The sequence below is a fragment of the Anneissia japonica genome, unplaced genomic scaffold, assembly GCF_011630105.1.
Source record: "Anneissia japonica isolate Jap-2015-1 unplaced genomic scaffold, ASM1163010v1 scaffold288307_len268549_cov174, whole genome shotgun sequence".
Taxonomy (NCBI): Eukaryota; Metazoa; Echinodermata; class Crinoidea; order Comatulida; family Comatulidae; genus Anneissia; species Anneissia japonica.
The window spans coordinates 184,582-206,580 of NW_022723954.1; the positions used below are offsets into that span (position 1 = coordinate 184,582).

At 34.1% G+C, this 21,999-nt stretch overlaps 2 protein-coding genes across 3 annotated transcripts; one reads left to right on the forward strand and one right to left on the reverse strand.

Moving 5' to 3' along the window:
• Positions 1-4,509: 4,509 nt before the first annotated feature.
• On the forward strand, positions 4,510-8,591 carry LOC117112440. Of its 2 annotated transcripts, XM_033255523.1 has the most exons (3): positions 4,687-4,749; positions 5,604-5,682; positions 6,048-8,591. In XM_033255523.1, exon 3 carries the CDS (start codon positions 6,064-6,066, stop codon positions 7,630-7,632), a length of 1,569 nt encoding a protein of 522 aa, XP_033111414.1. In that variant the 5' UTR covers positions 4,687-4,749; positions 5,604-5,682; positions 6,048-6,063; the 3' UTR covers positions 7,633-8,591. The 2 variants fall into 2 exon arrangements, with proteins under 2 accessions (XP_033111413.1, XP_033111414.1); XM_033255522.1 differs by lacking the exon at positions 5,604-5,682 and having other exon boundaries at positions 4,510-4,749.
• A 556-nt stretch (positions 8,592-9,147) lies between these two features.
• LOC117112439 lies at positions 9,148-21,979 on the reverse strand. The gene is made up of 12 exons (XM_033255521.1): positions 21,789-21,979; positions 20,576-20,644; positions 19,037-19,186; positions 18,282-18,376; positions 17,469-17,555; positions 16,383-16,487; positions 15,544-15,624; positions 14,674-14,820; positions 13,722-13,910; positions 12,496-12,691; positions 10,911-11,659; positions 9,148-10,193 (listed from the first exon to the last, which is right to left on the reverse strand). Exons 1-12 carry the CDS (start codon positions 21,895-21,897, stop codon positions 10,062-10,064), a joined length of 2,109 nt encoding a protein of 702 aa, XP_033111412.1. The 5' UTR covers positions 21,898-21,979; the 3' UTR covers positions 9,148-10,061.
• Positions 21,980-21,999: the final 20 nt, after the last annotated feature.

Consider the following 21,999-nt stretch of genomic DNA (forward strand, 5'->3'; position numbering starts at 1 on the left):
CAAAAATAAGTTAATCTCTTACTTGATGTATTCTGGGGTGGATGCAGGAATTGGCAGTAAGAGGGTGCGTGAGAATCTACACCAATTTTGAGATGGACCTCAAAGTGTCGGAAATTGCACTCGTACTTTAAGAATTTAAACAGTACTATATTCATAATGATAAAAATAACTGTCTCTTATACACATCTAGATGTGTATAAGAGACAGGGTTTCTTCTTTAGAGTAATAGACGTAGTTTTACATTTGGAGGCATTGGCAGACATAGACCACTGATTACACCAATTAATAAGAGCATCTAGATCTTCCTGTAAAAACAACATATCATTAATAGAATAAACAGACTTAAATAATTTAATATCGTCAGCAAATAGTAGAAATTTTGAATGAAACGGAACAAAGGAAAAATCATTAATAAACATAATAAAAAATAAAGGCTCTAAGATAGACCCCTATGGGACTCCAGATAAAACTGGGAGCCACTCAGGTGTTTGACCTTCAATAGTCACCCTTTGTAAACGATCACATACAATGCAGGAAATGATATTAAACTATATAAATACACCAATATTTTGAGAACATTAACGGTATAGGACCATTTTATGCTGCATTTCATTTCATAAATGGGTATTTTTATGCGATTGTTATCGGCCTATTTAAATCAAAGTTTTATGATCCACAGATCGTGTTAAAGTCATTATATAAATAATATTACACATTATTAAATTAAATAAAATAATTTAGATAGAAAAATTATAGAATGTATATACAGAAAATGATTTTGAGAACATTAACGGCATTAAGAACATGAATATATATATATAGCAATGTTATAATAGGCCTACTGTTACTGCTGTTGTTTAAATTAAAACACATTTATTTATTTTTTTAAATTTTGAATTTGTTTCATTTAGGTATACATTATCTTAATTAAAACTTTATACACTTATTATAAATATGCTTATAAGACATTTATCTGACAGGCCTATTTAATTAATTTTTTGCTGCTAGCTAAATTGTTAATCAGGTTTGATTTACAGAACTTAAGACAAAACTAATCATTAAACTACAATAAGCAGTTACGAATAAACAGAGATCGCAACGCATTTCGCATTGGAATGCTTCTAAATTCTCAATTTCGCAATTCTGGAATATGCCTCTTTAACAATAGACATGCAATAGATAGTTACTCTTTTTCCCGATAGGCCTAAATCATGTAAATTTCTTTCTTCTTTGAGAGTGGAAAAAGAATAATTTCCAATTATGGATGAATAAATAGATATCTATGTATATGCCCTTATTTTCCGTTGTTGTTTAGTCACTTTTTAGTAAATAAACTACGGTATTAGTTTATAAATAAATTAGAAATATCGGGGTGACTTGTTGGATGCACCGCTATTGCAGTATGGGCACCACTACTGCAGGTGTTGTTATATTGTATATATTATACCTTAGATGGGCACCGCTACTGCATTATGGGCACCGATACTGCAGGTGTTGTTATATTTTATATATTAATCCTTAGATGGGCATCGCTACTGCATTACGGTCACTACTACTGCAGGGTGATGCTATATTTTATACATTAATCCTTAGATGGGCACCGCTATTTCATTATGGGCACCGCTACTGCAGGTTCATGAATGATTAAGTAGCAATAGGGCCTATAAATTGAATATTAATTTAACCAGGAGTGGAGCCCTATGCTGCAGGAGTCTATATATTAATCCTTAGATGGGCACCGCTACTGAATGATGGGCACCTCTACAGCAGGTGTTGTTATATTTTATATATTAATCCTTAGATGGGCACCGCTACTGCATTATGGGCACCGTTACTGCAGGTGTTTTTATATTTTATACACCATTAATCCTTAGATGGGCAGCGCTACTGAATGATGGGCTCCGCTACTGCAGGTGTTGTTATATTTTATATAGTAATCCTTAGATGGGCACTTAGATGTTTAAACTGTACCACTTTCAAAATCAGTGTAATAGTTCTGAAGGTGCCTACAGTATAAAGAATGAATAAAAATTATATATAAATAAATTTAAGGATCAATAGGCCTATATAAAATATAACAACACTGCAGTAGCAGTGCCCATAATGCAGTAGCGGTGCCCATCTAAGGATTAATATATAAAATATAAATATTATACCTTAGATGGGCACCGCTACTGCATTATGGGCACCGTTACTGCAGGTGTTTTTATATTTTATACACCATTAATCCTTAGATGGGCACCGCTACTGCATTATGAGCACCGTTACTGCAGGTGTTTTTATATTTTATACACCATTAATCCTTAGATGGGCAGCGCTACTGAATGATGGGCTCCGCTACTGCAGGTGTTGTTATATTTTATATAATAATCCTTAGATGGGCACTTAGATGTTTAAACTGTACCACTTTCAAAATCAGTGTAATAGTTCTGAAGGTGCCTACAGTATAAAGAATGAATAAAAATTATATATAAATAAATTTAAGGATCAATAGGCCTATATAAAATATAACAACACTGCAGTAGCGGTGCCCATAATGCAGTAGCGGTGCCCATCTAAGGATTAATATATAAAATATAACAACACCTGCTGTAGAGGTGCCCATCATTCAGTAGCGGTGCCCATCTAAGGATTAATATATAGACTCCTGCAACATAGGGCTCCACTCCTGGTTAAATGAATATTCAATTTATAGGCCCATATTGCTACTTAATCATTCATGAACCTGCAGTAGTGTCGTCCATATATATTTCATTGGCTCTCTCTTTCGAAGCAGAGTAACACTCTCACGCAGGAGAGGTTCGACCATACAACAGAACAAAAGAAAGTTACAAGTAAAGATAAAATTCATTAAAAAAAAAAGATAATAGTAATGAAAAATCCAAATGCAATTAAAATAATATTGTTCTAAAGTTTAAAATCTTAAAAAGGGGGATAATAATTTAAAAAAAAATAAAGTAAATAAAAATAGATAAATAAATAAATAAATAAAAACAAGCACATAAATGCAATGTGAAATGGATGTAAAAACATACATATCAAAGTACAGTAATGTCTATTCATAAAATTATGTAAAGAAATAAGAAGAAAAAAAAAACTTATAAACTATTAACATTATTAGCAGGGTCATTTAAAACATGTGTTCGTTTTTCCAATGCATCGTTTAGATATTCTTTAATACTGTATCAAAAATTAAACCTAGAGTGGAATTTGAGAAAAGATCATCAAGCAAATAATGAATTTTAAATCTGGTGAACCATTGGAAAAACTTTCCCAATATTTATGTAAATTATTTTTAAATAGAGCAATTTTAATTTCATTTTCCACAGACTTACAGTTACATAATTTGCAAAAACCTGTGCATCCATCATACCAAGTCTGTGGCGTAACAAGCGGGGGAAGGGGGCAGACGCCCCCCCCCCCATCCCCCTGACGGTTTTTACCGGGTTGACCAAGCCGTCGTACCGGGATGGGTAATAAGAGAAAAGAAAGAGGGGAGAGTGAGGGAAAGAGAAAGGAGGGGAAAAGAAAAGGAAAGGAAAAAGGAAAAGAAAAAGAGAAGAGAAAAATAAAAAGGAAGATATCATAATGACTAGAATCACAACACCCTGCAACTCCTTCTCCACTTCAAAAAGTGTCCATAGCTCCTTTGATCTAAGCTGCCAGATAGTCTCCGCATTGGCGTAACCACCGGGGGACAAGGGGAAAATATCCATCGGTGGAAGATAATTCCCCACCCCTTGAAGATTCCCTTTTCACCCTCTGAAGTGCCTAAAAATCTCAAATTTCGCGCATTTCTTGTTAACGTAGGTCCATTTACTATAAAAATTGCACATTTAGAGAGTTTTGAGAAATTTCGACAAAATTAGAATTAAAAACACAACAATTTTTAGGGTTATTTTGGCATATAATAGTCAAATATTTATGAAAGAAAATTAAAGGTAGATCGTTTTACCTACAAGAAGGGCCTCAATGTGTAAATGATGGTGAAAGAATATGTTTGTAATAAAATAAAGCCATAATGAAAATGCTTACATTCAGTTTCAAAAAAACGTGTGGCGCCAACAAAAGCCCTAAACTCTCCAAAAAAAAAAAAAAAAAATCTTACGCGCCCTGCGCGCATAATTTTGGGGGTGAGTATTTGTGCTTGTCCTCATTTGCCTTCTAAGTTAATTGAACATATAATAGTCCCAACTCAAATAGAAAGAACATTTAAGCATGGCGTTATAATTAATTTTATAACTCCATGATTTAAGATAGATCGTTTTACCTAAAAGAAGGGCCTCAATGTGTATTGATGGTGAACGAATATGTTTGTAATAAATAAAACCATGGTGATAATGCTTGCACATGTGTGGCCTATATTTTAAATAAGATAAGCCGTATTGTCGTATTGTTTTCTATGGGGAGGGGGTGGGGTGGGTATGTAAAATTACTAACTTACCGCGCTGCTTACTGCTTTGTACTTTTGATGGCGCTGTTCATTTGAATCGCGTCGCGTCTCTATAATAGGAACTCCAGAATCACCTCCTGCGACGCGACGAAAGCGGCTGAGGAAGTTGAAAAAAGCACAATGAATTCCGACGAGTTATCAGCTTATATAGAAACAAAATATAAAAAAGAATATGAGCCTGCAGGACACTGGCTTGCTAGAAAAGAGTTTCTTCTAAGGAATTGGGCTGACTATCCAGAGCGACAGATTGTATGCCTGTCCATGGTCTGGTCAAATATGGAATACGATGGAGCCAAGTAAGTCACCAGACTACTGTACCCCATCACGGCGGACCCCGCTGTAGTGAGTGGCTGGTTAGCATGGTCTGTAGGGGCCTAGGCTAGGGTATAGAGAAAAACATCAATTCAATGCTAGGCTAGGCCTAGGCGTTTGCTGAATTCATAGTACTCAAGCAAATAATCCTAGCATTGACGACAACATAAAGAGTACTGTATGCATATTCTATTTTAATTAAAATGTAAAATTTTGTGGAAACAACCAAATTTTTGCTAGGCTTAAAAATGTCTTGTTGGGGAACGACCATTAATTTATAGGTAGGACCGTTTCGGCTCCCGACTAGTTAGGCCTGATGTACTGTAACAGTATGGACCACATTTTGTATTTTTTCAGTATTTATTGAATGACTATCATCCTAAATTAAATACTGTCAGTGTACAATAATGTTTAAAATATACTTAATATGCATATTGACTTAAATTTAAATATAAAAAGACTGGGAAAGCAACATGTTTTAATTTAAAATGATGTGAATTTGGCAATGGAAGTACAGTAGTAGCCATTTGGCTTTCAAGAAATGTGTGTAATTGTGTGTAATTGTGTGTAATTTTGAGAAAGAAAAAAAACAAACTTGCATTCCCACTGACTGGTATATGTGTAACTGATATGATACTGTCTGTAATACGCCTACATGTATTTATTTATAAAGTAAGTATAAAGTAAGACAAACAAAACACACTTAATTTCTAATTATCTGGATGTACATTACTGTAAATATAGTACATCGTGGCCAAACTGGTCCACATTTGAAACAGATGACATTCCAATGATAGCCCCTGTCTTTGAGATAATTATGTGTATTTTCGTGTGGTAGGTATCATCCAGAATTGATGGATAAAGTGAACGAACTAGCAGCAGGCATTAACCCCCAACCCATACCATAAAATGCAATGGTAAGCAACTTTTTATGTGAAATTAGTAACTGTAGTGTACTACAGAAATGAATAACAACAGAAATTCTTGATTAATTTTATAAAGCACATTAAATAATACAAGTTGTTTGATAGTAATGCCTGCCAAAACTGTCCTTCAGTTTATACACCAATCAAGCAAGCTATATTTCTGGATAATACTACTCTGATTCTATGTTGTGATTATTTATATTAGTTGTAGTATTGATTTTATTTCATAGATAATTTTAGAAAGTTAACTTTGGAGACCAACTTGATATCTACCTGTAGACACATTTATACTTCTTTGAACATAATTTGTTTACAATGAAATTTCATATACATATATATTGTAATTTACCTTCTAGATATGCACCCGAATTAATGGAACAAGTACAAGATCTGGCAAAAGGAATTGACCCTCAGGCATCACAAGATAGTTGTCAAATAAAAAGTACAGCAAACATACCCCAATACCCCTCAAGTATGAAAAGAGCAGCTGAAGAGTGTGATACTTTGTTACAACCTTCATGCAGTAAAATAAGAAAGCAAGCAGCCCCCCTAGATCATGTCCCATCTGGCCAATCAGATTCTGGAAATTCAAAAGATACTGTTCCTAAGCAACTACCGGAACCATTAAAACGCTTAATTAGTAACCTACCGCCTCAGTCCAGTGTTCAACACTCAAACGCTGTTGAAACATTTTATAACTGTGCTAACCGTGCTAGAGTAAATCCTGAAATTGATTTCACAGAGAAAAAAAGGATTAAAAAGGCGAAAGAAACGAAACGATTTTGGATATGTAGGTTGTACATGGGAGATTTGTTAATATCCTCAGCTGAGAACACTAGCAAGATGTCAGCTAAACGTAATTGTCTCAACAATGCTATGGCTCTTTTGTTTCACCCAGGACTTTACATAAAGGATGTTAGTTGTACCAGCTTAAATGGTTGTAAACATACATCAGAGCTTTGCATTAATGACAATATCAAACATTGTGAACTTGCAACTGGTTGTAAACATACATCTGAGCCTTGCGTTAGTGACAATATCGAACATTGTGAACTTGCAACAGAGAGTAATACAACAGAGTGTGAACAAATTCAAGATGACATGTCCAACTCATCAAATTTAATGGTTAACAAGCAATCATGTCCTAGTATTACCAAACCTTTTGGTAATTTTATTCTTGTCGAAAGTTCTAGTATCGAGTGTCCACTCAGCACACTTATACGTTCAGCGGCAAAAAATAAAATTGATATAATGTTTGAAATTTCAGAGACATTTGTTAAACATAATGATGAGTTTGGGTATTTGGGGACATTATTGCTTGGTGGAAAGGTGATTGCACAGGCTATTAATCCAGATAAAAAGTATGTTAAGAAATTAGTTGCTGAAAAAGCAGTGAAGCAATTAAAGACAACTTGTTATACTCTTCAGACAAAGTTTCACGAACATAAAACTGCCCAGAGTAACGCCATCAACATGGAGTCTATCAAGACAGGCGCCGCACAAAACTCAAAGAAGATTACCTCTGGAATTGGGATGCAACTCATGAAGAAAATGGGATGGTCTGGGGAAGGCGGCTTAGGTAAGAAAGGACAAGGTATTGTGGAACCGGTATCAGTTGAAGAACGAGGTCGACGTCGTGATGGTTTTGGTGCCATTGCCGCTGCTTCAACAGACACAAATGCCTTAAAGGAGATGGTGAAGAATTTTGCTGTGTCAGGCCGTGAAGATGACTTGGTATTTTCTTCAGAATTGACGAGTGAGCAGAGAAAGATATTACACAACACATCTCAAAAGTACAACCTCAAAAGCATCTCGTATGGAAAGGGTGAATCTAGATACCTTATCATTGGCCACAAAAGAGATATTTATGAGTTGGCTGAATATGTAGCAAAGAATGGGGGTGAAACAGCGCAGTACACATTGTTTCCCCCTCAACAATGAAACCGATTAAATATTGATATTCTTGAATGCCTTTTTGCTGGTTGTAAACCAGCAAATTTGGAGAGTTTAATCTATTTTTGTTCATTACATAAAACACTATTATATGGCTTTATGAAATTATGACCATATTTGGGCAATTCCCACAAAGACATAAAACCTAATAGTGTACATAGAGCCTTTAGCCCTGTCCAGACAATTAAATTTCATTTGACAAAAACATGTGACGTGCCTAAATATGGCCATGTTGACATCACATCATGACTATATATGGGCATACAACAGTTTTTTTTTATCAAAGAATATGTGATAATGTGGACATAGTTGTATTATATTTGATACTGTAAAGTTAGATAATAGTTTTTACCTTTAAAAATGGCTTACAAACAAGGTATACTTATTATATTTCTCTATATGAGGCTATGTTAGACCACAACTAATCACAGGATGTTTATTGTATAGAAGGATGATTATGGGTAAAAATTAATGACCCAAGGCCACTTCAACTAAAGTAACTAATACACTTTTAAGTTGCTATACAGTATTTCAATAAAAATTTGATCTATTACATGTATGTAGTGTATTTTCATTGCGTTCTTGATAAAAAGGCGAATATTTCAGACATTTAATGCCCTGTCCAGGCTATTAAATTTTATTTTACTGACATGTCTAAATATGGTAATGATGACATCATATTATGACCATACGCAGTACCGTATTGGCACATCATAACTACATAAAGTGTTTTCCCAATTGAACAAATTTTACTGGTAAATTTGTTCATAAGCCAGCTAAGCGCACGCATCCTGAGGTATTACTTCTTTTAAGTGGAGTTCAATGGCTTTAAAAAAACAACAGTACTGTACATATAATCATAGCCTAGGCTTAGACTTAACAGTGGAATGATGTTCATTATTGAAAGAAGGCCAGCCTAGGCAATCTAGTGCTAATAAGTGTTTTTTTTTTTTAATTTCTACCATCACACAATTTTTAATGGTTGGTCAGTTATTTTTACTGGTAAAATTGATGGCTAGAACGGCTTTGGGAGAACACCGACATATGGGCATACAGTTGATATTCTGGACAGAGCATAACACAAGGGATTGGAAACTGGACTTGCTAAGCTGGATATCTATTCAAGTTTCCATACCTATATTCAAAGAAAACAACATTATATTGAAAAGTATTAGTGCAGTACAGTTAGCCTGATGCTGACACTATGAATCGATTGATGACAGATGAACAAGCATTGATATAATGTCGAGTAGCCGAGCGGTAAGGCAGGGGCACTGCTAACTGCAACCTTGTCGCTGGTTTGAGCCGCTTTTCATCCAGGGTTCGGTTATTATAACCCAATTTGCTCGGATAAGGACTTAAAACGGAGGTCCAGTGATACACATCTGGTTCATTTCAGCGCCGGTTGTGGAATGATGTGAACATTGCCAATAATGCGTTTTAATGACGCGATGAGTTATGGGTTATTCTACCTTTACCTTGACAACAGTACAGTAAACGGGATAAAACTATTTCAATCATTTAATTTCAGAGTATTATTACAGTAGTAGTTAACAAATTAATATACATTAATAACCAATGTTACATGCATCCAATAAGTGCTTTCAAACAGTGTAATATTACACTACCATGTGCACAGGATAGTATGCTGTAAAACTAGTCTGGGGGAAACTATTTCTCAAGTAAAAGTTGTTAAAAAAAAATAAATAAAAACATAGCAATGGAATGATTGATTGTCAATTCTATTAAAAGTGTAGCATTTTAAGTCTGTTACCCACTGCTTCAACCACAAACAAGTATACAACAAGTTATCATCTAGTGACTTTCATTGAAAACGATCTGATTGTACGCAATGTGTGCCCATCTTATACTACCGACCAGAACACAAAACTCTATAATGGTTAATATTGCTTAAAGAGTCACTATATTACAGATAAACTGATCATTAAAAATATAATTTCTTTTCTGTTAATACAAGCTCGCAAGCAATCATAAGTTTAAAATTAGCTAGAAAAATTTCTAATGTAAAAAATGTTTTAAAAATGGTATAATTTCAAGGAATGCTCATAAAATTCAAAAAGTTTTTTTTTTAAGATCGTAATATATTAAAATATACACCACCATATCCAGTTTGGGATCTGGTTTTAGTTGAGCTTTCATAACATATTATATTCTGACACAGTGAAAACAATCTGAATTTTTGGGAGACTTTTTCGTGTGACGGCTGGATTGATTTGTCTTGGAAACCCGTGGAGGACCTGGATGCTGTGTTCCGAATAAATACATTTCAGGGCCATTTAATGGGCCTAAAATGATTTTAACCGACTCGGATGTAACAGATAATGCAATCTGCATATTTTCAATTTTCTGGGCAAATACTCTGTGAAGATAGTGTTTGTTAAAACACCAACGACAGGCTATGATTTTGCTAAGCCTGAAATATGGGTATCTTTAGCAATGGCGATTCCTCTTGGTGCATTCTTAACCACATTATCGGACGGAAAGTCGCATCTCACAGCATTTCCACGTAATAGCGGCACTGTTGATTCCTGGAAAACAAATTAAAAATGTTTATTTTTTAAGACCACACAAGTTGGGTGTGGTACGCGTTTGTTTACTATTAAATTTATTCTGTAGGAAATACCCTTCTTTTCTCCTGTAGGCCTTTTCCTTGAGGATTGCATGATGAAATCATCCAAAAGTAGTTGATCAAATTATAATATTTATCTTTATCAAGCAATCAAGTATCTTGTTGGCAATATAATTAGAGCCCATTGGATAGCTAGTCCCCTTGTTGACCATGACTTGTCGGTCAAGAAAATTATTAAAATTTTTGGGTTATAATACATTCCCAAATGTCTCAAGTGGCCCGAAAGTATTTTGGCGCCAGGATCAGTTCCGAAATTATCGAGTTTGATCTTTTGACCACAAAGACTGCATTCATTGTCTTATTCTATCATCTTATCATCATCTATCAAAATGTTGTACCTGATTACTTTTCTGTGTCCCACTTTGGATTTTTAAAGTCCTGTCCAGAATAAAACATATAACATGCCTAAATATGGTCATGATGACATCACATCATGACCATATATAGGCACTTCATGACTATATATGGGCATACAACAGTTTTTTGTCAAAGAAAACATGACAGTGTGGGGGGCGTGGGTAATTTTTGGAGGGGCGTGCGCACCCCTAAATATGCCACTATTTGTCACATATAAACAATAAAATATTTAAAATAAAATATATTTATGTTTTGTTACCTCTCGCTTTTGGCAATGCCCAATAAGTTCACGATATGACTTGAGTGTCTTTCCCCTCCCTCTTCCTTTACGACTAGTTTTTCCTGAAGGATTGGGAGATTCTGGTCCATTTTTTGTTCCAGACATACATGATTGTCCACTAACGGCCATGGCATATGAAGTTGGTTCAACAGGATTTAGGCATTCATTTAAGTCCGAACTCAAAGGAGGAGGAGATTGTGATGGTTTTGCAAATTCTCGAGAAATATTTTTCAATGTCAATTTTTGCATTTGCGAATTCATTCTTTTCACCGAGGGTGCAGGGACATTACTTTTAGCATTGTTTGAAGAATTTCTGCATGGTGATGACGTTTTTGCAAACCGCCCTCTATATGGAGAACTCTCATTACTGGTTGAATTCAGTATCTCATCTGATGATGAGGGCAAGCTTGATGATGATTGGAAAGAACTTTCTTCATTGGTCAAGTTAAAGCTTCTTAAGTTACCACCACTGGTATATCCTTTATTGTTCTGTCGGATAGGATGTGGTTCCTCTTTCTTTTGCAGTTTAAATGCATTTTCTGCTAGGTCAGACTCAGTACTGTCTCTTGCATCCATTTTAATAATGTTTGTTTTCTTATTTTGTGTGTGGCGTTGGTGAAAGGGTTTTCGGAAACTCTTGTGTTGATGATACATATAATCATTTATTGCGCTTTCCTCCTCTGAACCAGCTAAAACACCATTACTAGCCATATGTTGTGACTGTATTTCTATCAACAGAAAAAAAAACTACATTTAATCATATAAAAAAAAAAAAAAACCATCAACAATAATCAATGTACTAATGCTTTGTAAATACATCAACTTTTGTAATCAAGTATAATGCTGTTTGTGGTTATTCTATATTTAGTGATCAAATACTTATTAGATAATCAAAAAATATCTTTCATAATGGTTAGTATTTTGAAAGTTAATCTTGTGTTTTACTTTCCCCTAGTTCTGCTTGATTGATATTTTAATGACACTGCAAATGATGAAATATACAAAAACAAATAAAAATAAAGGTGATGATTTAATAATTACAAGAATAATTATCAACAATAATGGACTGTTCCAACTCAGTGGCATAACGATAATTCACGGGTCTGGGGTGTGAAAATGTTAGGAGCCCACAAAAGTGGCTGAAGGAACAGTGTTTGAGTGAATACACCACCCCCACCCCACCCCCTACATTAAAACAATTATGGATATTAAGACTGAAAACACTATATTATAAGCAATTTCACTACTGTTAAAATTTTGACTTAAAAACCAGAGATTATATTGTTTTATTGCTAGCTTTGGGTGTCTTTCTACTGGACAGTGTCAAAGCTCTGCAGTAGAATCCTTGTTGTTAGTAGGAGGGGGTGCTTTGGGGCCCAGGGTTTTGCACGCGAGAGCCTGTTGATGTTACGCCACTGTTCTTTCTTTTTTTTCTTTCTTTCTTTTATTGTTTATCCCGGGAGACTGTTCAGGGATACACTACACCACTTACAGTTCTTTGCCTAAATATGTGTTTCAAAGAGGGAAAGAAACACCCAGTGATAATGTAAGGACTTTTGCTTACCTCGATACCAGGCATATTTGTCGTCGTCATCATGAAATTGACTGCCTTCCTTCCAAGCATCCCTACTCCAATAATTAGGCTGCTTAATGTTGTCCCTATCAAAGTAGCAGTCGCCCTCATCTGGCTCTTCTAGGTACGCTGGAGCGTCTTGAACATGTTTTCCCACTGACCTTGGTACACTCTCGTACGCTGAAACCTGTAATGTATTAAATACAATATTTCAATTAATTTATTAATCTATTAATGAATAAATGAGGTTTATTCACCCACTTTTGTATAAAGCCTTAAAGAGAAGTACAATTTGTACCTAACTGAGAAAATTACAAAATTAAAAGTTAGATCCATGGGGAGAAGCAGCAGCCTAAATACAGCGCTCCACCAGTGTGATATGCTCAGAAAAAAGGAAACAATCTCTTGTCCATTTCAAGAAGCATTTTCTTATCTTGCACTTGGATATAACCTTAATCTCACAGCTTCATAGAAAAGAAAAGTGCATAAATTTCTTTGATAGTTTAATTTACTTGCATTACTGTAAGTATTTTTTTTTCTCTCTTTCTGGCAAAGCCACGTTTATTCTCATTATTTCACCATAAAAATTTACATAAAATCAATATAAGAACATAATAAATTAATCTCTGTTTTCCTACATATTTTCATCTTATTTTTACAAATAATTTATTTTCATTTAACACTTTTTAGTTAGTTTTTTTTTTTTTCAACTCTCATCATTACATTTCCTTTAGATTAGACCTTAATTTTAGTTCAACAATGAACATCCTGTTTGATTTAACATTTTTTTACTTTACTTTCTGCTTTTTGGTATGTAAAATAAATCATAAACATTTTCTTAAATATCAACATATTACATAAAAAATTAATCTCAGTTCTACACCTTTTCATTTCTATCTTTTCATCATTTTTTACAAATAATTTACTGTCATTTAACAATTTTTAGTTTTTTTTTTCAATTCACATTATTACATTTTCTTTAATTTAGACTAGAGTTTGCACTTTAATTTTAGCTCAGCAATAAACATCCTGTTTAAATTATCAGTTTTTATTTTACCTTCTACCTTTAACCATGATTTGTAAGTTGCATTACTGTAAGCTAACTGTATCATTGCAGACATCCTATAGAAATTTTCACTGTAATTAATTTATACCTAAAATTTTGAATGGATATAAATATGTCAAAAATTTGATCCTAAAATATTTTGTACAATTACCGGTTTCTTTTCTCTTGTGCTCGTCTTGTCCCTCCAGATGCTCAGATATTCCAATACACCCATTCTGAAGTCCTTCATCATGTAGTTGGTTTGCATAGTTCGCAATTCCAGAAGATTTCGAACTCTAAGGTCAGCGAACTTGAGCATCTTCTTATCTAGAGGGCGCTCTTCCCAAAGCTGCGGATCTTGCTGCAATAAAAAAAAAACACTTGAGTCAATTTGTTTATTATTTGTAATAATAATTTATTAATTGTATAATGGGATTTTTAATTAATGTATTGTATCATTGTATGGTTGTTTTCTCGGTGTTCATCACAATTACTGTAGTAAGTCAATTTTTTAATTTGTATTTTTAATATGAGTTTCACAATAAAGAATACATATCTAGGTCTCCCTCTAATTAAAGACTCCTCCAATTAAACACTACCTCCAATTAAAGACCATTTTTCTGTGGTCCCAAATTAACAAATGTCTTTTATCTTTATTATTCTAATTAGAGACCAAAGCTGCTAAAGACAATGAAAACTTGGTCACAAAAGTGGTCTTTAATTGGAGGGAGACATGTTGATTCATTATTACCATATTTTGCCTATTTTTCCCTACTGCATTTATCCAGCTAACTTAAGTATCCTCAGCTATGGTCAGTCCAGTAGGGTGGAAACTTTCCCAATTAATGTCAATACCCTAAAGAGTAGCTTTTTACCTTTTTACAGACAACATTTAAAAAAATTTAATTTAGTGCCGAGAACAAATTTCTTGAAAGATTCGAACCCAAGACTGTGAAAGGAAAGGCAAGCATCTTAACCACAAAGCTACAGTAACCATAGGATGGTTATTATATATAAATATAAGCTATAAATTTTAGTAGATAGTATAGTGGTCTGAGGTTTGGACTCCAACTAAGCATTCCTAAAGAAATATCGTCTATAGCGAATCTAGAAAAAAATTTTACCTGGATATATTTTTCTTGTGACATCATAAAGTTTACAGGCTCAGCTTCAGTACTGTCCAAATACTCCATTAGGCAAACTGGAAGCGACTTCACTTTATTTGGCAAATTGCCAGAATGCTCACGTTTCCATACAACGACGTCCGCCACCTAAGAAGAATATCCATTAGAATTTTTTCCAATGTTTATTTAGGCATGTGATGCCAGCATCACAAAAAGATACGATACAATATGATAAATTTTATCTCATCCATACGGAAATTCATTGGTACATATATTGTTCTCAACAAAATCAAGGGAACCAAACCAAATATGAATCATGGTGTAGGGATGTTATTCCGCCAATGTCCTAAAAGAAGCAGTTTCTAAAATAGTGCAAGATTCAAGCTTATACTAGACCTGGGCCATTGCATATTAGCACCATTAAGTATAGCATGAACCACTCGGATATCAATAATTTAAATTAGATTTTCTAAAGCGTACATTGAGACAAATCCTGCCTCCCATAGAATATCAATTATAATAACATGCATTGTGCTTAATTTAAACAAATCTAGATCATGCAGCAATTTTAAAAAGGCTATTTTTCAGCACTGCATGCCTAATTCAAGGCCAAAATTAAATTTTTTTCCGAGTAATAACAGCTAAGCTACTTATTGAAACCATACCCTGGGCTTTTATACGAGGAAAGACTGGTATCTAAAATTGGGCACAAAGGATGCAATGGGCTTATACCAGAGATGGGCCTACACACAAGGAACTATGGTACTAAAATGATTAAAACCATTTACAACAGTCTTTATTAATCACTTGTTTTGAATTGAATAGAATATCAATATTAATATGAACAAATAATAGGTTTGTTTTACGTACCTGCGTATCAAATACATTTGCTAACCGCAGACTATACTGATGGTAAAGAAGATCTGACAGAGCACGACAATCATGGATTACCTACAAAAAAAAAAAAAACATTTTATTTTTTACTTTCATTTCAGCATTTTATATTCTATATCTATACAAATTAATTCAGAACCTCCAAGAGCAGATAATAAAACACACAAAAAAAACAAAAACGAAAAATAACATACATTTTATAAATACATTTATCAACAACAAACAATACAAATACCAAGTTGAACTAATTAAACATTTTTCAAAAATCAGTTGGGAGCACTCCCTGCAATTTTTAGTTAAATACATATAACTTTAATTGAATGTATTTTTTAGTATACTGTGCTTCCACAGATATACTCTATGCTGTGGTAGAGGAATTTTTCTGTAAAATGGAATGCATTTACTATTAAGGTTAATTTCAGTTCAATTCATTTGACAGGAACGCCTAGTACAGTGTGATAAACACCAGACAACCCCAACCGAGCCAATATTGCGCCTATGATAACGACAAACACATGTTAATTACTCAACTAACGGTCCTCAGGACAATTTTTTTTCACTTAACAAATTATAGAGTAAATGTAAAATGCTAGTATCTGCAGCATACACATGCTCCTATCATCAGGAGCCTACTTTTAAGCCCTGTCCACATTAGCAAACTTTATGTGAAAAATATGAGTGATATGCCCATATATGGGCATGATGATGTCATATATGGGCATTATGATGTAATATTACACGCAAATATGGTCATATCATAGTTATTTGTCACATGATATGAATTGTCTTGTGGAAATATTACTTTATGGACTCACCTTTACAATTGATTTATCTTCAATGATATCACCGATGCCTGTGTTGAATGCCTTTCTACCTAACAGCTTGATATCAAATATGTATAATCTCTCTTTGGTTGAAAACTATCAAATCAAATGAAAAGGCATTTATTTACTTCCACAGAATACACAAAATATACACAGTAATATGATTTAAGTTAAAAAAGATGAAAACAATCTATGGAAGAAGGCATGATCCCGAGAAGAAAAATATCTTGTGCTGGGCATGCCTTAAGGAAATGAAAGTAAAAACAATCATAAAATGGAAATCAAACAAAAAAGAACAACAAATAAATAAAAAATAAATAAATAAATAAGTAAATACATAAATAAAAAAATAGGTAAATAAATGACAACAGAAGTTCATTTAAAAGTTATGACTATAAGAAGAGACAAAACAGATAATGTTTTGTAGTTGTTTTTGCTCAAGGGGAATACTGCAGCTAAACTACTGTAGGTCTTGGTAGACCTACTAAACCCCCGTATACTGCAGCATATCAAGCAGGGCTGGAACAAGTGTGTGACTGTGCAACCGGCAGTCAGAGACATCATGAATGTTCTGGAGGCATTTTGGTGGAAAAAAATTGTAAAATAAACTATTGGGTTATATACTGTAGTATACAGATAACATTTGGTACAGGAGGCATTTTATCAAGGTAGTTTTAATGGTTGGAGGCATAAATATTTTTCAAGCCTAATTTACATTTTATAAAATTTAAAAGTAACTTAATATAATACTTCACATGATATATATGTTTGATCTAATGCACTGCATATTAATATCAATCAAGAGCCTTCTGGATTTATTAATAATTGAAACAACGAAACAAATGTTTACTCAGGAACTGCTAATGAATAACATTTCCTTGGTCATCAACTATGCTATACCTGCTTACTTTGAAACAATACCATTCCACACTTATCATTATAATATACCTGCTTAGTCTAAATCAAAGCCACTCTCATATAATACCTGCAAATTGCAGACTGCCTATATACATTAACATTATTATCACCATCATTAATATCTGCTTATATTAATAATAATAATAATATATTATTTACCTGAATTAGTGAGAGTTTTCCATTCCTTCCAAGGTCAATGCCCTCCATTGCTAAACCAAGTTCAGTTTGACCTTGCAAGTCCTTAACCTTTGGATTAATTAAAAACAAATAAATAGCTAAACATTGTATAATATCTTATGGAATATCACAATCACCAAAATTATAACTTATAATTACAAAACCAGTCAAATACAAATAAACCATAAATATGTCAGCAGTAAACCTTCCTAAAGTACCACTGTTTGGTATTGTTAGGTGTATGATAAACATTATTACACACCCTAGTTTCTGTGTTTGTAAATATCAGCAAAAAATGGTTATTATTTGTAATTCTGTTTATTGTGGAATACTCATTAAGATGGAAAACCATAGTGAAAAATGCAAATTGGATGAACAAGCAGTTTCATAATAATAATATGTTATATTCATATAACGCTTAATGGCAACAAGGCCTCTAAGCGTTTCACATTACTACCCCCCGTCATTGGATTAGACGCCTATGGAACACAAATTGTTCCATAAAATGGTAGTCAGCTACATCAGCGCATTTTGGCATTTAACCCTACCAGGTAGGCAGGGGCACGCTCGTCTATGGTTCTGGTGCTGGAACAAGTCTTCTCGGGTAAGGACTATAAACCATAGGCCAACGAAGAGACCTTAGGGGGGAAGCAAGTTACAGTAAGAGCCAGTCCACACCTTGAGTGAAAAAAAAATTTTATAAAAATCAATCACATCACATCAATCAAACACATCACATTTTTTAGGGCTTTTATTGTACACAGGATACAGATTGGCACGCCCCCTTTGACTTACTGCTTCATGATAACTGTCATCTAGTCTTGTCAGCACAAAGAGGTCATTAGCCTTGTACCCATCTCTTTCATTACTTGGTTTTGAGGAAACAGGCTCTGATTTATAAAAAGATCTATGATTGGTCAATACTTTATAATTAATATGCAATGAACCAATAACAAGCTCTGATATAAAGCCCTGTCCAGATTATCAAGTTCTTTCAGGACAAAACATGTGACATGCCTAAATATGGTCATAATGACATCACATCATGACTATATATGGGCACATCATGACTATATATGGGCACATCATGACTATAGGCACTTCATGACTATATATAGGCACATCATGACTATATATGGGCACATCATGACTATATATGGGCATATCCATTTTTTGTCAAAGAAAATTTGATAGTCTAGACAGAGAGAGTAACTTAAAACTTCTTAGAAAATGGAAGTTAAACTACGCAAGTCTGCAATCTCAAGATTGGCTTTTCAGTTTATAAAAAATACAAAGCTTTCATCACTTTTCCAGCCTAGATAGGCTGATAAAATTAAACAATTTTTTTGATTGGCCTTTACCATAATCAGACCTATTCTAGCATTCAGCATCATCTTGCTGTTATCCAACTAATAATGTCATAATTTTCACAGTAAATTTATAATTAATATTAATTATATTATATCAAACTAAATGGACTCGCCACAAATTAATGTCAGCAAAACGAAAAATTACTTTTATAAATACAAAACACAAATAACACTCTATACCTGTATATTGGTTGTTATCCGAAGAAAATCCATCATCATTATCAGGTAAGTGTACTGGTACCTCTTGTACAGTAATTTCTCTGTTTACAACCGGCTGCTTTGGAGGCGAGGCTGTTTTCACAGTTTTATCTTCGATGTCAACAACTTCCACTAGAGCCAAGGTTTAGAACAAAATATTTTTTTTTTAATTCTTAAAAGCAAAAATTATATTTTCTTATTCTACTAATTATCAATTAATTGCTGATACTCATTTAAATAAAGTAAAGTATTTAACTATTCTAAATAATAATTTCAGTATGGAATACAGAATACAGAACTTTTATTGGTCTTGTACTGTAAAAGCAAAAGTAAAGTACTGTAAAAGAAATTAATTTGTTGTTGGCAAACTATATAACAAGTCAATACAGTATACAGTAATAACAATAAAAATATTAGTAAAAATAAGCAAACAACAATATAAGAACAAACTTGGGAAATACACTGAAGATTTTACAATTGTTGAGAAAATTAACGTCAGCTTTAACTTTTCTTAATTGTTTGTGAAGTTTTTCAAGCCTTCAACAATCTTGTTTACAAACATCACCATTGCTGTGCAAATCACGAATGATGGAACCAATGACTGGTTCCATCATCCATGATTTGCAGAGCAACAGTAATGCTTATACGTAAACAAGATTGTACAGTAGAAGACATGAAAAACTAATATAATAACAGTACTTAATAACTATACACTAATAAATATTGTATACCTCATACATAGATTCTAGGCATCTGATTGGTTAAGAAGCAGGGCAATAGAAAGTACTATTCTTCTCAAAAAGTACTACAGTATTCCCGTCTAAAATAGTACTTATTTTACCTGTCGCGATGTGCAAACTCTAGGCCCACTACATCGCGCTGCTGACAGTAAAGGGGACTGCGACCTCTACGACAAGATTATCCACTGACTGCATCACGGATCAGCGAGTAGACGATAAACAAATATGGAGGCTGGTCATTTCGAGATGAAGGAAGACTAGCCTAGACCTAGCATTACTTCTTGATGAAGCCGATAGCAAAAGCACCAAAAGACAAATTAAGTATGTCTTATCAATATTCGACAAATATATTATTGCAAGACGATGGGTGCTGTTGAAATTGAGGAAATAAGCAAAGAAGAGCTAGACACAATCTTTAGCTAGTCGAGTATTAGGCCTCTAATATAACAAGCTAGGAAGTACTTTTTTAGGCCTAGTAGAATCTATGTACAAGGTACATAAAACAAATTTTGACTGCTCTATATTCGGGGAACAGTGAAATCTATTGCCCCTCGGTGATGTGGAGACCGTAGCCTATATTCCCTTGGGCCCCTCGGGAAGATAGGCTACGGTCTCCACATCACCTCGGGGCAATAGATTTCACCATTCCCCTCACGAGCAGTCAATTTGTATACTACTCACTAACAAAAATACACTAATATAAATACTATACACATTCCAAATATAAATATTTATGCCTTTTTTGAGGGGTTTAAAAAAAAGAGTGTAATATTGTACTTACAGTCAACTATATCTGTTGAAAAGAAATTGTGTATTCCTACAAGTTCCTTGCCACAGGTTAAAACCACCACTGTAGAAGAAAAATAATATTTGTTGGTTAAATCTAATGATAATTTTTTTCTATAACAGACTTTTTGCCACAGTCGATTTATTTGCATACTTCAACTGACCAGGTGTCTTCAGTAACAGGCTGAGAAATAATGAAGCAGAGAAATGATGAAAAAATTTCAATCACTTGAAAATGCAAAACTCAGAAAACTGCTATAACAACACCAAAGCAAGGGGAAATTCTGGAGATATCTTTCTGTAGGGCCAAGGGTGGCAGGGTGGAGAATGGGAAGCTGTGAGGACAGTACATCAATTGAAGATAAACATACTATTTGAAAAACTGTTCTTGAACCAATGTATTTTGATTGTTATTAATTTTCAGATGTGCTATCATTTAAATAAGAAACAGGTTGCTTTGTTGTTAAAGGTGTTGTAGACGTACAGTACAGCCCCATGGGTGAACATCTACTACAGTAATCCTGTCCTAACAATAGACATCAGTTCAGGGTTAGATTTGGCAATAGAACAGAGTTTACATGTTCTGTATTGAAAACTTATTAGCACAGATGTTGGCTTAAATCAATGTCATTGGTTGACATGTGTCTCTGTGGTCTCGATTGAGCATGATATTCATTCTTTGAATAAAACGTTTCAAAATACAAATCATTCAAAAAACAGGAAAATACATCAAAAATTCAAATAAAATTTTGAATAGCTCGTTTGAAAGGCTCAAATAAACGATCAGCTTCCAACGAGAAACAGATCCAAAAAAGTAGTTTTCACTGATGACAGTTTTGCATTTTCGGGTTCAGCAAAACACTTGTTCAAATATCAACAACAGTGCTGAGACTCGAGAGAGCAATGATGGAATTTCCCACTTCAGCAGTATGAGTAGGCCTATCTATTTAATATAGTCGTACAAAATGTCGCTATACAACTCCTTACCTAGCCTTAAAGACACAGAGTTACTTTAGTTGATCAAGGTAAATTTGTCTAGGGCCTAGGCTAAGGGCCTCTAGGCCCTAGGCCTAGTCTATATGCGTATGACCATTTAGGTCTCCCAGCGTGGCAGGGATGGCAGGACTCGCTCGGGGGACAGAGGAGACTGAACACTCTCCCCTTTGGCCTAGCCTAATAATCTTAATAAAATGTCTAGTTTTTTTAACCTTTCTTTAACGATATCTTCTTCTGGACTGGATCAACAGTGTGTACTATTCCCGCATACAAGCCGTCACTTGTTGTCAGATGGACTTTTGCTCCACAATAAGCAGACATATCGAAAATTCTGTTGGTGACCAATCCTTGCCACCTTCTTCTCTTCCTAACCTTTGATGTGGTTGGTGTCTGGTGCAGTGATTGACGGTTTTCTATGTTTAC

Bases quoted from the DNA above. Each gene is read 5' to 3' on its own strand.
- LOC117112439 (XM_033255521.1), bottom strand. From the start codon at position 21,897: ATGTCTGCTTATTGTGGAGCAAAAGTCCATCTGACAACAAGTGACGGC. The intron at 20,645-21,788 runs GTTAAAAAAACT...TTTCTTCTACAG, and splicing joins GAAGATATCGTTAAAGAAAG to TGGTGGTTTTAACCTGTGGC. The intron at 19,187-20,575 runs GTAAGTACAATA...CCTTGGCTCTAG, and splicing joins TTCAACAGATATAGTTGACT to TGGAAGTTGTTGACATCGAA.
- LOC117112440 (XM_033255522.1), top strand. From the start codon at position 4,574: ATGAATTCCGACGAGTTATCAGCTTATATAGAAACAAAATATAAAAAA. The intron at 4,750-6,047 runs GTAAGTCACCAG...TTTACCTTCTAG, and splicing joins ATGGAATACGATGGAGCCAA to ATATGCACCCGAATTAATGG.